Source organism: Hipposideros armiger, unplaced genomic scaffold (assembly GCF_001890085.2).
Source record: "Hipposideros armiger isolate ML-2016 unplaced genomic scaffold, ASM189008v1 scaffold_1723, whole genome shotgun sequence".
Lineage (NCBI taxonomy): Eukaryota > Metazoa > Chordata > Mammalia > Chiroptera > Hipposideridae > Hipposideros > Hipposideros armiger.
In genome coordinates this window covers 107,039-121,783 of record NW_017733073.1, presented here as the reverse complement: position 1 = coordinate 121,783, position 14,745 = coordinate 107,039, and the positions used below count along the sequence as shown (strand labels likewise).

General features: G+C 38.4%; 1 protein-coding gene across 1 annotated transcript; it reads left to right on the top strand.

Moving 5' to 3' along the window:
* Nucleotides 1–3,475: 3,475 nt before the first annotated feature.
* Nucleotides 3,476–4,497, top strand: GPR33 (G protein-coupled receptor 33). Its single transcript, XM_019634545.1, is given in 2 exon segments — nt 3,476–4,448; nt 4,451–4,497. Coding segments are annotated over 2 exon segments (1,020 nt in total).
* The last annotated feature ends 10,248 nt before the right edge of the window (nt 4,498–14,745 follow it).

Sequence of the window (14,745 nt, the reverse complement as noted above, 5' to 3'; positions counted from 1 at the left end):
TTAGTGAGGTTGAACATTTTTTCATATGCCTGTTGGCCATCTGTATGTCCTCTTTAGAGAAATGCCTCTTCATATCCTCTGCTCATTTTTTATTTGGGTTGTTTGTTTTTTTGGTGTTGAGTTGAATGAGTGTTTTATAAATTTTGGATATCAACCCTTTATCAGATATATCATTGGCAAATATCTTCTCCCATTCAGTAGGCTGCCTTGAAAAGGTAATTTTTAATCAATGTTTTAACACACGAGGTGAGCTTATCAGCCTTCAATAGAATAGGTTTGTGGGATTTTAAAAACTCCCCTTAAAATGGAGAAATGATTTGAAGAAGTATTCAACACTCTCTATCTCAACTTCTGTAGCATATATTCCGCAGAAAGGGGAACCTAGAAAGGACATGAAGACCTCACTGAATATTTAAACAGTAGGTTCAAGCCTGGGGAGTCGCATCAGCAAGAAGAAAGGTAGATGAAATAACGGCAGTGTCACCAATTTTTTGCCTCTCTCCCTGAAGACAACATTGCTGACAGCGTCACTCTGGCCTGCCCAAGGCTATCTGATATGAAGATACAACCCCAAGGTAAGATTTCCTACTGCTATCACCTGAATAGACTCTGGGCTTACTGCAGAAGAGCTTCCCGAGGTTCTCATGCTTCCCCCCACAGGAATACAGTGTCCCCAAGGAGAGGGGGTCTTCCTGAAAGCCATTTGTGCCAAAGGTATCACAATAACAAGGCCTCAAAATAATTGTCAGTCAGAGAGCTTCTGCCTCAATAGATGGACATTTCGATTTTTTTCAGAAATTCCTGATGGTACTCTAGAATTCAATAGAGAGGCTTTGGGAAGGAAAGAAATGTGGCCTGCAGCATTAAAAGGGAAAACTGAGGCTTTTGCTAGCCTGAATATAGCAAATTGAGTAAAGTAATAGGTAAATAGTTACTGAGTGCTTAGTATGTGCCATGACTTACACACATTATCTCATTTAGCCCTCATAAAAACTCATTGTGATTTAGAAGGTGAAAGCCGCTCAGAGTTAAGAGGCCAAGGTCACAGAGCTGGTTAATGGTAGAAGTAGGATCGAAAGCCAGTTCTGTGGGATGCCAGAGCTCAAGCCCTGTCTTACTACTTTATACTCAAGTGCTTTAAAACCATTTTAAAAGATGTTTAAGGATGAAGAAATCTCCTGGGTATGTGCAATAAGTCAAAGTTCCTAGGAAACTTTATATAATATTCAGAACTACTACCAATGTTGATTTTGCTCAAGTCGTACACTACTTTCAGATGCCCTTTCTGAGTTTGGCCACATTTTTTTTTAAATCTTCCCTATAATTCAGGTACCTAGTTTCTCCTATGCACATACACAAAGAAACACACACACACACACACACACCAGACATACAAACACCACCCAGACATACTACACAGATAAATAAATATACATGACCACAGACACCACACACCATACACACAGAGACCACACACACACAAATACACCACAGATGCACAGATCTTGTACACACACAGCTCAACACACACACCATGGATTCAAAACACACTACAGAGACCATAGAGCCACATACATATACTCAAACACACTGAAGATATACGAACAGACCACAGACACACACACACACACACACACACACACACAGAGGCTATACACACAGTATCAGAAATTCTCCATGGGATTTTGTTTCTTCTTGTCTGCTATATACCCTAATACCTATCCGATTTCCATCACATTCATCATCTTATTCACATCTCATCTCCTGCTGCTGGTTTCTTCTCTCCATCCCACTCTATTCCAAATAGGAAACACAAGTGATTTTCCTTCAACTCCCAAGAGCAACTACCAACACAAGACAGTTGCCATTAATAAGAAGGAACATTACACCATGTCAAAGCATAGCAAGTGGATGAAAATTGAATGTTAGATATTCCCCCTTTTAAATCCCCTGTGTCATTTCTGCTTATCAAAATATCTTCTTGATGCTTTCTGCTCTTCAAGCATCCTAACCTTCTGCCATGTTTTTCCGGTGCCCCCTTCTCTAAAGACCATCATCATTCCTCCTCCTTCTTCTCATGGTCCCAGGACCTTCAAAAAGCCTCTTTCTCAGGTTCCCACTCTTTCACTCACCATTGTCTATTCATTCCATGTCCTCAGACTTCCCTTTTTATTCCCAAAGAAGACTACTAAGGTATTTTCCTGAAAAGAACCATTTTTTTTTTTACTTTGGAAAAAAACTTTGCAACTCCCTTAGAAGGAAAAACTAACTTAAAGCAGTTGTGATTTTAATAGCAATTGCTTTATTTCTTCTCTCTCTCTCTCTCTATATATATATATATATATTGTTAGAATGTTTTTGCTTAGTGAAAGAAAAACACATCATTAGTAATTTCCATTGCTTTATCCAAGTTACCAAAAAAAATTTGTTGATATGACTCTGTTATAATAGCTATGTTCCAAAAAATTCTCAGGTTTATATTCTCAATACTATAGGAACCATTATCCGACAAATGGGATATTTTGGATAATGAAATACTCTGATTCATGGAGCATGATTAAAACACTACACATGAATTACCAATTTTCAAAGAAGTAGCATAAAATACTGGTAGGGTTCCCCACCTGCCTCAATGGCGGTATGGTGGGAAGTGATGATGAATGAGAATTTTAACCCTTGTAAACCTCACTTTCTCCTCTGTTGAAATATTTGCCTTTGTGAGAAAAGAAATGATTTTCATATAAAGCTCCTGGCATATAACAAGTTTTGGATAAATATAATTTCTTTGACTTCTCTCCCTCTTTCCCTTCCCCAAGTAAGAAAGTACTGCCATACTCTACAATACTCACTTGTCTCTCATTGATTCTGAAGGCACTTCACAATCTTATGGGGCTGTAGGGCCCCCATATGAATATCAGTTCTTGCTGTTAGGTGCTGAGTGTTAGAATACTAGGTAACAGCATTTGCTATATATAATTAACTCATGGAAGAAATCTAATTATAGCTCCCCATGATTACTAATTTGCAGTAGCTGTTGTTACCTTTGGTATTCAATTTCATTAGCAATGTTTGCCCTGACCAAGTCTTAGTCAAGTAAAACTGATTCTGCATTGCCTTACTCAAGAAGTTGTGCTCATCAAGAAGGGTGAGACTTCTGATTAACGTCTAAATAGAAGATTTTTAACTGCCTAAATTGATTACTTAACAAAGCCAAAATATCTATTTCACATTTATTTCATTTGTAGTATTTCCTTTATTGGTGCTCAAATTAATCTGATCTTAATTCCTCATACAAAATAAAAATATAGACCTTAGGGAAAATACCTGATTTGCGTTATTATAGAAATATCATGTTTTGCCATATTGTCATTTTGACTGTCACTATGCAAAAATTCGTATTTTAATTTCTATGTTTAACCTTTTCTTTTTCTTCTTTTTTTGTTGTCATTTTTAGTTTCTCATTCCACAAGTAATTATGGATCTGATCAACTCAACTGATTACCTGCTCAATGTCTCTACCTTAGTAAGAAACAGCACTCACTTCCCAGCTTCTGCCTCAAAAATGATCATTGTCCTTTTTCTGTTCACGTCATTTATAATTGGTACTATCACCAATGGTCTCTACCTATGGGTGCTAAAATTCAAGATGAAAAAGACTGTCAACACTCTTTTATTTTTTCATCTCATTCTCTCATATTTTATTTCAACTTTGGTCGTGCCATTTATAGCCACCTCCTTCCTTCAGAACAATCACTGGAGCTTTGGAACTATCACATGTAAGGTCTTCAACAGCATTTTGTCTACAGGAATGTTTGCCTCTATTTTTTTCCTCTCAGCCATCAGTGTTGATCGTTATCTTCTCACCCTTCACCCGGTGTGGTCACAGCTTCACCGAACCCCACGCTGGGCTTCCCACATCATCCTGGGAGTCTGGGTCTCTGCCACTGTCCTCGGCATACCCTATCTAGTTTTCAGGGAGACACACGATGACCATAAAGGAACGGTGACCTGCCAAAATAACTATGCTGTGTCTACTAACTGGGAAAGCAAGAAAATGCAAACATTGAAGAAATGGATTCATGTAGCCTGTTTCATCAGCCGCTTTTTGCTGGGCTTCTTTCTGCCTTTCTCTGTTATCACCTTTTGTTATGGAAGAGTAGCCAACAAGATGAAAGAGAGGGGTTTATCTAAATCCAACAAGCCCTTCAAAGTCATGATGACTGCCGTTATCTCTTTTTTTCTGTGTTGGATGCCCTACCATGTATACCAGGGTTTAGTTCTCACTAAGAACCCACCACTACTTTTACAGTTGGCTATGATGCTTACAGTGATAACTACTTCTTTCAATACTGTCTTTTCTCCCACACTCTACCTATTTATTGGGGAGAACTTCAAAAAGGTTTTCAGGAAGTCCATTCTCGCTCTTTTTGAGTCAACATTCAGTGAAGATTTTCTGCACAAAGGAGAGAAAACCGAAACTCAGAATTCTACATTTAAATTTAGAGTCCCAGAACAAGCATGAACTCTTAGTTAGTTACATCACCAGATATATACCCTCCGCTTTTGTATAACATAGTCCCTATATTAGAGAGATATCTAGGCTGTACTACAGTTAGCTCTATGAATGTTCTTAAAAGGGCTGTAAGACAGTAAGCAATAAGTGATGTTACAAATGTAATTTTCCCCCTTTTTTATTGTGGTAAAATATATACAGTTGACCGTCTCAAACAACACAATTTGGACTGTGCAGGTCCACTTACAGGCAGGTTTTTTTTCAATATATACATACAGCACTGTTAATGTACTTTCTCTTATGGTTTTCTCAGTAACATTTTCTTTTCTCTAGCTTACTCTAGTGTAAAAATACAGTATATAATACATATAACATTCAAATATGTGTTAATCGACTATGTTATGGTAAGTCTTTAGGTCAACAATAGGCTATTAGTAGTTAAGTTTTTTGGAAAGTCAAAAGCTATACATGGATTTTTGACTGTGCGAGGCTCAGTTATCTAACTCCCTTTGTTGTCCAAGAGTCAACTGTATAACAAAATTTGCCATTTTCACCATTTTTAAGTGTAAATTTCAGTGGCATTAACTACCTTCACAATGTTTGTAACCATCATCACTATCTATTTCCAGAATTTTTTATCACCCCAAAGAGAAAATCTGTACCCATTAAGCAATAACTCTTCATTCCCCACCTCCTCCAGCCCCTCACATAACCTCCAATCTACTTTCTGTCTCTATGAATTTGCCTACTCCAGATATTCCACATAAGTGAAATCCTATAATATTTCTCCTTTTGTGTCTAGCTTATTTTACTTAATGTTTTTAAGGTTCATCCGTGTCATTAACATGTATCAGAACTTCATTCTTTTTTATGGCTAAGTAATATTTCATTGTATGTACAAGTATATACCATGTTTTGTTTAACCAGTCTTCTCTGGAGGAATATTTGAGTTTTTTCCACCTTTTACCTATTGTGAATAATGCGACTGTGAACACTGGTGTACAAGTATCTGTTTAAGTCCTTGTTTTCAATTATTTTGAATTATTTTTAATTGCTGGGTCATATGCTAATCCTGTTTAACTTTTCCACAGCAGCTATACAATGTTACATTCCTACAAGCAATGTACAAAAGTTCCAATTTCTCCACTTACTATTTTTTATATTATATTTGATTACTTTATTATTATTAGTCTGCACTTATTATTTTCCTGTTTTAATATAAAGCCATCCCAGTCAGTGGGAAGTGGTGCAAATGTAATTTTTAACCTCTGACTTTTATTTCTACAAGAATATAAATTTCTATAAATACCAATAGTATCCATTGATCTGAATCCTCTGTCACAGAATCTTCTACAAATAGACATTTGGACACTGATCCTTCTTTATTTAGATAGCACCTAAGTTATTTAATTGATATGAGCAAAATTTAACATGGAAATGACAAGGCACTCACCCTGTCATATCCATGTTAAAGTATAAAAATATTTATACTTTAATATTTTAGTATAAAGAAATCTTAAATATCTCTTTTCAATACTTAGAGATAAAGCTATCTCAGAAATATGGGAGTAAGACAATTAATTATAAATGTTAAAAAAATCTGCCTGGGTAATGCCATAGTATGTTTAATTTTAGAATAGCAATAACAATATCAATTTGTCTTCCCTGGTTTTCAAGTTTTGCTTCAACTTTTTGCAATATGTTACAGCACCTGAGTTATGTAAGACCATGTACTATCACTGACCTGTTACCTTTAGTTATATCTATTGATCAATAGATAGCAATAGATAAGATAGTTCGATTGATACAAAATGGAGATATTTAGGCCATAATGCACACTCAGTCCCTAAATATTTTAGCTAGCTTTGCACAAACTATTCCAAACCACAGCTATATATCCTATTCAGAAATCCCCAAAATGAATGATATTAATTACAAGGACTTACAGAAAGGAAGGGAAATGAGCCTTCATTACTACCATTTTATAAGAGGAAAGTAATAGTAATTTGATGCCCTAGAAATCCTGCTAATTGACTTGGTGTCACTGCTTCCCTGGGCAACGGGGGCTTGCTCTCTCTCACTTTGAATATGAGGGACAAAAAGCTTTGGGTAGATGAAAACTTTCATTGGTGGCCTCTATTTCAAGCTTTTGGAGCCTGAATAGTTTCCCAAAGATGGAGGAGTAGGACCAATGGTCAGGCTGTGGCTCTGAGTGTCGCTGCAGCAAGAAGAGCTGGTGCTTCTTCAATCCCCACACTCTCCCAGGTCCTGACAAGCCCACCAAAGTTTATGATGTAGGACTTAAGAAAGTTATTGAATGGAATTTAGAATTTAAAAATATATATTTTATTGGGGAATTGGGGAAGGGGAACAGTGTTGGGGAATTGGGGAAGGGGACACCCAGGTTGTTGGGCTTCAATCTTAGTTGTGGAGGATGCAGCTAGCTCAGCTCCAAGTCCAGTTGCCATCCTGCCACCTGTTGGCAGCTCAGCTCGGGCGCAGTTCACTGGCCCATGTGGGAATCGAACCGGTGATCCTGTTGCTCAGAGCTCGCGCTCTTAACTAACTGAGCCACTCGGCCAGCTCTGGAATTTAGAATTTTTTGAAACAAGAATAGTGGTCTGGAAACCTAGCTGCTACCAAGAGAGCCTTTTGTCTCCCTCAGACCTGCTACAGTAACAAACAGGGATGTGCTCTTTCTGGGCTCTCTTATGTGTGTTGTTCCATCTCTTCATAGATCATAACCTCCTCAAGAACAGAAAGAAGCTTAGCAATCACACTATTTCTTTTCTAAAATATGATATGCATTTGATATCCAGTACAAGATATTTAATAAAAATTGAATATGGGTAATCACAATATGTGACTTGAAAAACAACTTTAGGAGTAAAATAATAGGATGGGACAAGATTTTTATTTAACAAAGATTTACATCACTCATACCTTGTGCTCGGGCATTCTAAGTGCTTTACAAATAGTAATTCAATTTACTCTAAAACATACACAAACACACACACACACACACATCAATAGTAACTCACTTAATCCTACAGCAATTCTACAAAGTAGGTCATATTATTATCCCTATTTTACAGACTACGAAACTGAAGCACTTACTCAAGGCCATAAAGTGAACAATTAGAAGAGACAGAGTTGGGCCGGCCGAGTGGCGCGATGGTTAAGAACTGGCTTGGGACGCTAGAGGGCCCCGGTTCGGATCCCACATATGAGGGCCAGTGACACTGCCCTCTACAGCTAAGATGCTGAACTACAGCTCAACCTGGAGCTGGGCTGCTGCGAGTCGCTGGCGATGGCATAGGCTGTAGCCCCTGCTGCAGTGGGTTGCCATGGGCTACCGTATATAGCCAGCATGAGCGGCCAGCAGCCGCAGTGAGCAGCCGTCCAGAAGCCGGCGACTGATCTGCCTCGCCCGGGAAGAGCGCAATGATGGTGCCAACTTGGGCCAGTGAAGCAACGTCCTCCACAACTAGACTGAAGAACAAAAAAAACGACAGCAACTTGTCTGTTCCCCTTCCCCCAATTCCCCAGCACTGTTCCCATCCCCCAATTCCCCAATAAAAATCTTTAAAAAAAAAAAAGAAGAGACAGAGTTACAAGTCCAGGCAATCTGGTGCTAGAATCCATGCTCTCAACGACTACACTCACTGCATGAGGTCACTGCTAGGAAGCAGTGAGGCTGGGCTTTTAGCCCAGATCCACAGAGTCTGTTCATTTCATCAGGTCACCTTCCTGGCTGCAACAATCAAACAGAAGTGCCTAGAAAAATGTCAGGATTCACATAAAAAGTGGGGAGGTGGGGGCGGGGGAAGCATTGAACTTGTAATCAGGAGATTTGGGTGGTGGTCTGGCTTTGCCTCTAGCTTGACGTTTTATTTGGGACATGTTATTCATATTTTCTAGGCCTCATCTTCCTCATCTATAATATGGCGACTTCTCCAAATGAGATTATGGATATGATATCACTTCTAAAATATGGATATGAGATCACTTCTAAAATATAAATTATATAAATATATATGGAAAATTTTCTTTTAAGATGTCACTTTAAATTTTAAGAAAATAGGGTGTAAACTTAAAAAACCCTCCCAAAATGTATTTTCTTAAGTTCCCACAAAGCTATGCTTAACTTCTAGAAAAATTTACTTGTTATAGTTGTGTCTGTCTCATCAACCGCCTCATTATTGTGAATTCTCAGGACCCAAGAGGTTTATAAACAAAGAATTAGTGGCTCTGCTTTGTGGAACTGGTGTGTGGAGACAGTGTTTCTAAACAATATGCCTATTAGCATCCAATTATATAAACCTGCTTCAGTACATCAGTATCAAACTGGTTCAAGGACAGAATGATTAGAGATACTCATATGTTTCAAATGCCAGTCAAGTTCTTACCCAAGAAATAGCTCTGTGTTTTAATGAGATGAATGGGCTGTCCAGCTGCTAACACATGTGAGGGGGTTTGGGGTATCAGGTAGGATGGTGTGCACAACACAAATCTGATTCCATATCCCTGAGACACTAGAGGGAACAATTATTTACTAGTATAGTTTAAGTATCTGGCACTGTGGTGGACTCTAAGAATACAATAGTGTCTAAGACACAATACCTGTCCCCAAGGAGCTTAAAGTCTAGTGTGGTAGTTCTGAATTTGGCTTCACATTATAATCACCTGGGATATTTTTTTTTAATACCAGTGTCTAGGCCTTACCAAACCAATTAAACCCCAAATCCCTAAAGGCAGGACCCAGGAATTTTTTTTTAAGTCGTCATGTTGACTCTAAAGTATAACCAGAGTAGAACACCCCTGTTCAGTGGGAAAGAAAAATGAGTAAAAACATCATACAGTACAAAGGAGTAAGTGCGATGTTTGCAGTTAACAAACAAAAGTCTCCAACCCAGCTGTCACCAGTCATAGAAACTTTCTTGGACGAGTCCTGCAGAACAGTGTGCAATGTATAAAGACAGGGAAGGATAGTGCAACAGAGTAAGCAGAATTCGTGTAAGTCCCAGGAGAAGAGAGTGCAACGCTATACCGCAGCACTACCCAAACTTGAATATGCATATAATTCGCTTAATGATTTGTTAAAATGCCGATTCTGATTCAGTAAGTCTGGAGTATGGCTGAGATTCTGCATTTCTAACAGGATCCCAAGAGATCCATTGCTGTTGGTCCAAAGCAAGAAAAGAGAATGACTAGAACATAGGTGTGAGAAGCAGGCATGGCCAGGATGAGCTAGAAAGGTCAACCAGGCTTAGATCCTGAAAGCACCTGCTAAGGAGTTTGGACTTGGTCCTAGGCTTTATCCTGGGGGTATTAGGGAGCCAGCGAGGAGACTTAAACCAGAGTCAAAGAATTAGTTTTGCAGTTTAGAAAGCTTACTCTGGCTGCTATCATGGAGAGGTCAAAACTGGAGGTGAGTGGTCAAACTGGACAGTGTTGCAATCAGCCAGGTGACAGACGATGTGGCCTGAATTAAGAAAGTGGAAGTGGGGACAGAGAAAAGCACAGAGTCTTGTCTTATGAATTCTGTTGGTTCAAAGGTTGAGAAAGAGAAAAAGAGAAAAGGTGAGGATGACTCCTGTATCAATTAGTGTTCTTGTGTACAAACACTCTGGCTGGCTTAACCAAAAACTGATCTATTAAAGGATATATTAAGTAGCTCACAGAATTATTAAGATGGCTGGAGAAACATTCAAGGCTAAGTTCCCAGGAACAGTGCCCAAAGCATGCCACAAAACTGTCTAGATCAGGACTCTGTCGCTGGTGTTCTGTATGTTAATAAACGGTACCAACTGAGGTGGCTGCTGCCACTGAGTCTAAAATACCAGCAACTCAGTTTCATGCAGCTGCTACCACCACCAATGCCACTTCTAGATCAGGTCTTGAACTCTCCTGTGCCTGAAAGATCTGCCAACACCGACATCAGGAAAATGGAAGTCTGTTTTTTCACATTGCTCACTTCCAAATTTAATCTTGCCTGAGGGTATCTAATAGGCATACCTGCATCCTAGCTGCAAACGAGGCTGGGGAACTGAGTTCTGATTTCCACATGACAGAAAAAAGGACACTCACAGTGTGGGAATATCCCAAATATAAAAGCTATTCAAAAGATGGCGGTGTCCACTGAATTTAATCTAAAAAGCTTTCTGGAGTGATTAGCTTCAGGAAGAGAAGGAAAACAAGCAAAACTGCATCGTGTGAGAAGTAACTGGGAGGTGAGAATCCAGAGGCTCTGAGAGTAGCAACTATTTTAAATTTAGAGCATTAAAGAGTAATTCCCCCTCCTTCTTCCCACAAAAAGCAACTCACACATTCTACCAATTACAGATTAATTTGTGTTAAGGGACTGCTATTAAAATGCAAATATGCCTTTTAAGACAGTTAAGTTTCATTCACAAGTTAATGGGAATTACTTTAATCAGCTTCACACCCAGCAGAGTGCAGTTAAACACAGTATTTAGAATATTAGACTTTTGATTGTGGCCTAGAGGAAGGAAACCTTGTAAATTAGAGGTCAAGCCTCAGTTGAATTTTGGAGACTCTGAAGGCAGCATAATAGGTGTACAGCAGGTCCTCAAATAACATCATTTCATTCAACATCATTTCATTATAACATTGATGAGACCCCATAGGAACTTAACTCTTATATCAGTTAGCCTATGGTAAAATTGGTTTCGTTATACGTCATTTCACTTAAAGTAGCAGAACCTATCAACAATGTTAAGTGAGGACTTAATGTATAAGGAAGTGCTATAAAAGAGAAAAACAGAAAGGTATTCTGGAGAGTCAGTTGCTGACTAAGAAAACATTTGCCTAGATATGGTACGGCCCTGAAAATCCCGTTAATGCCAAATTGTTTGGGCCGAAAATCTTACCTCCCCTCCAGTGAAGGCCAGTCAGTCACCTGTTTAGTTCAGGCTTTCCAAGAGATGGCTCCCCTTCCACGTCCTGTACTTGGAAATATCACAATGGTGCAAAGAGAAACAGTTTTTCTAATGCTCCCCATTGTTTTCCTTGTCTCTTCACTAAATTCTGAGTTCCTGGAGAGTAAGAACAATTCACTATTGAAATCTCTATTATTTATTTACTTTCTGCTGGAGTCAGTATGAACCTAGTTAAAACGCTCAAAGACAATAAAAATGGTTCATTATTTTTCCTGTATCAAATCAAATCTGATTCCAAATCCCTTCCCCCATAGTCCAAGAGATTCTTGGAGTGCTCTAAAGACTTAGGTCCTTATTGCCCTCCTATAACATGTTTCTTATTCAAGTCTGCAAGACCTCTAGTCAATGGCTCCATCCCTTCCTGCCATGCAAGTAGAACTGTGTAGGGGGCATTTTCACCACAGCTAGGATTCCAGCAACCATTCTCCTCTGATGTCTTGCCATATCCCCAGTAACCCGGATGAAAGGGGAGTAGACTTCAAGGACCTTGACTCATCTTACACTGATAACTCACTAAGTCAAACTTCACCTATCTAAACGCTTGAAGAAATTGGGGGTTTCCATTAAAAACATTAACTGCAGCTATTTCTTTCTTTGTCTCCCCAGCTGTCATTTTCCAACAAAAAGATGACAAAAGAGTGCCCACTGTGATCTTTAAGACCTCTTCAGTCAGTATGCCAGATATCTTCTGCTTGCCTTCCAGATCTACACTCAAGCATTCTTCACCTTGCTTTCTGCCCTGGAGGCTGGAACATCAAGGCCCCATGTTTCCTATCATCTGTTTGGGTTTGCCAATGTGGAGCACTGGCAGTAAACGGAAGGAAGGTAGAAAATGGGGTCAGGTATTTATTTCCCTAGCTGCCTACCTAAAGGGTCATGTGGAGTTGGCTGTGCTGCTGGCAGAAGGTCAATGCCTTCTCTAAAGGGTTTATATAAGCCTCTACCTCTGGATTCCAGACTCTCTTTCTCCCTTCAGACTAATCATGAGAAAAACGTCCAATTCCAATAAAGGAGCATCCTACAATATACCTGACTAGTACTCCTCAAAACTGTCAAGATCATTAAGAACAAGGGAAGTCTGAGAAACTGTCACAGCATAAGGAAACATGCTGAACTAAATGGAATGTAGTATCCTGGGTAGGATCCAGAAAAAGAATTTAGAGAAAAAAACTAATGGAATCTTAATAAAGTTTGGAGTTCGGTTAATGTGCCAATGCTGGTTCCTTAGTTGTGACGGACATACCATAGTAATTTGAGATATTAATAATAGGGGAAATTGGGTGAGGGGACTATGGGAACTCTCTGTACTATCTTTGAAAGTTTTAAGTAAAATCTAACTCTATTCTAAAATATAAAGTTTATTTAAAAAGAGAGAAAGAGAGAACTCAAGTCAAGTAAGAATGCTGAAATGAATTTACAAATGAATGTAAAACTGGCAAACCTGGTCAATATCTACAGAGTAATAACCAAATTTTACATTTTTATGAATGAGAAAAATTTGCTTACCATCAGTATTCAAAAAGTTAACTTCTATCTCTACAGAGTTGTGAGACAGCCTAGTCAAAGACAAATCCTATATAGTGCTATAGGGCTGGGTAATCTCCAGAGACTCCAACATTCCATTAAAAGGGTATCTAAAAATCTCTTTTGCCCATTTCAAAATAGTTCACAATTTTTTCTTACAAAGAATGCAGGTGTCAAAATTATAAAAAGCTCTTACAACAGGATGGCCTGACTTGACAAAACAGCCAACAGATGTAGACAAATATTCAAAAGGTAATACCATGTTTTGCTAAGCTATCACAACACTATGAGCTGAAAAATAACCCAAAGATCAAGATAACTTATCAGCCTACGCTGAAGAAACCCTACAGACTGCCAAAGATTTACATCATTGCCTTAAAGTTAAAAGCACTTGTTATGTTACGCAGGCAACATACCAGTGAATAGTACAGTAATATAATAAAGTAAGAATTTTTTTAAAAAAAGCAAATTGAACAGAACAATCAATATCAAGTTCCAAACTAACTTCTACCCACTACCTGGCTGTACAAACTATTCATGTGAAAAGTAGACTCAGCTCACCACTAAATGAATAGTGTAGATGCCGGACCACTGCGCTGTACATCTGAAGCTGAAGCTGAATAATATTGTATGTCGACTTTGATTGAATGCAATTATATTGAATGCAATTTAATATATATGTAGTCACGGGATGTGGAGTACAGCATAGGGAATAGAGTCAATGGAATTGTAACAGCTATATACGATGTCAGAGGGGCAATAGATTGGGGGAGGGGGTTATCACTTTGTGAGGGGTGAAATGTCTAACTATTATATTGTTTTGTACACCTGAAATGAATAAAAAAAAAGAATATACAGATAAATAATTTAAAGATTAAAAAAAAAAGTAGACTCAGCTCTTAGGTGAGAAATGTTGTTTTCCCAGGCCTCATATTTCCATATGGAAGGGCTTCAACTGCATGAACACTCGTGCCCTCACTTTCTACCTCTGTAAGAAGAGGCTCCATGACAAAACATATGGTTGTGGTTTGGAGCATTTGCCCTTAGACTTTTTATTTCCAGCTGTTATTTAAATCTGTTTGGTTTTTCTTTCCTCAGCCTTAATGCATGTAGAAAGTGTCTTGAAGCCAAAATTCATTCACGTGGGCCTTTCACACCTCAGTTTCAGATGCCCTGGTAGAAGAGTGAGTCTCTTATAATAAATTAGTAAAGAGACTTCTGAACATGATCTAGTATCCCATGCTTGACATCTGGGGAAAATTTGCTGATGACATCTTATGTGAGAATTTTCACTCCATGTCACAGCAATATTTCTTACTATAAATGAAGAAATTACTATTCTAGTTCTACTCCAACTTATGTGCATTAGTTAATGTGAACCAAGTTCTAAGAATCCGATCACCTCCATAAGCACTGAAAAAAATAAATCTCTGAGCTTTAAAGTGGGAGGCTAGATTTTTTCCAACCTTCCCCAAAAAGAAAAAAAAATCTACCTTTTCCAGTTGCACTTCTACTGATTAACATACCCCTATGTAAAGTCTCATGTAAGAGGCTCATTTTAGAGCTAAATCTTAGGAAAAGCTCTGCTTATTCTAAGAACTATGAAATAGATTATAGTTCCTTTCTCTCTCCTTTCCTCTTTATGATAAGGAAGCTTAGCACCAACCATAAAGGATCTTTCAGATAGTGGTTCTCAAATATTCCATGTTTGTGAAATTTTTTGAATGTTAAAATTTGGGGCAGCCA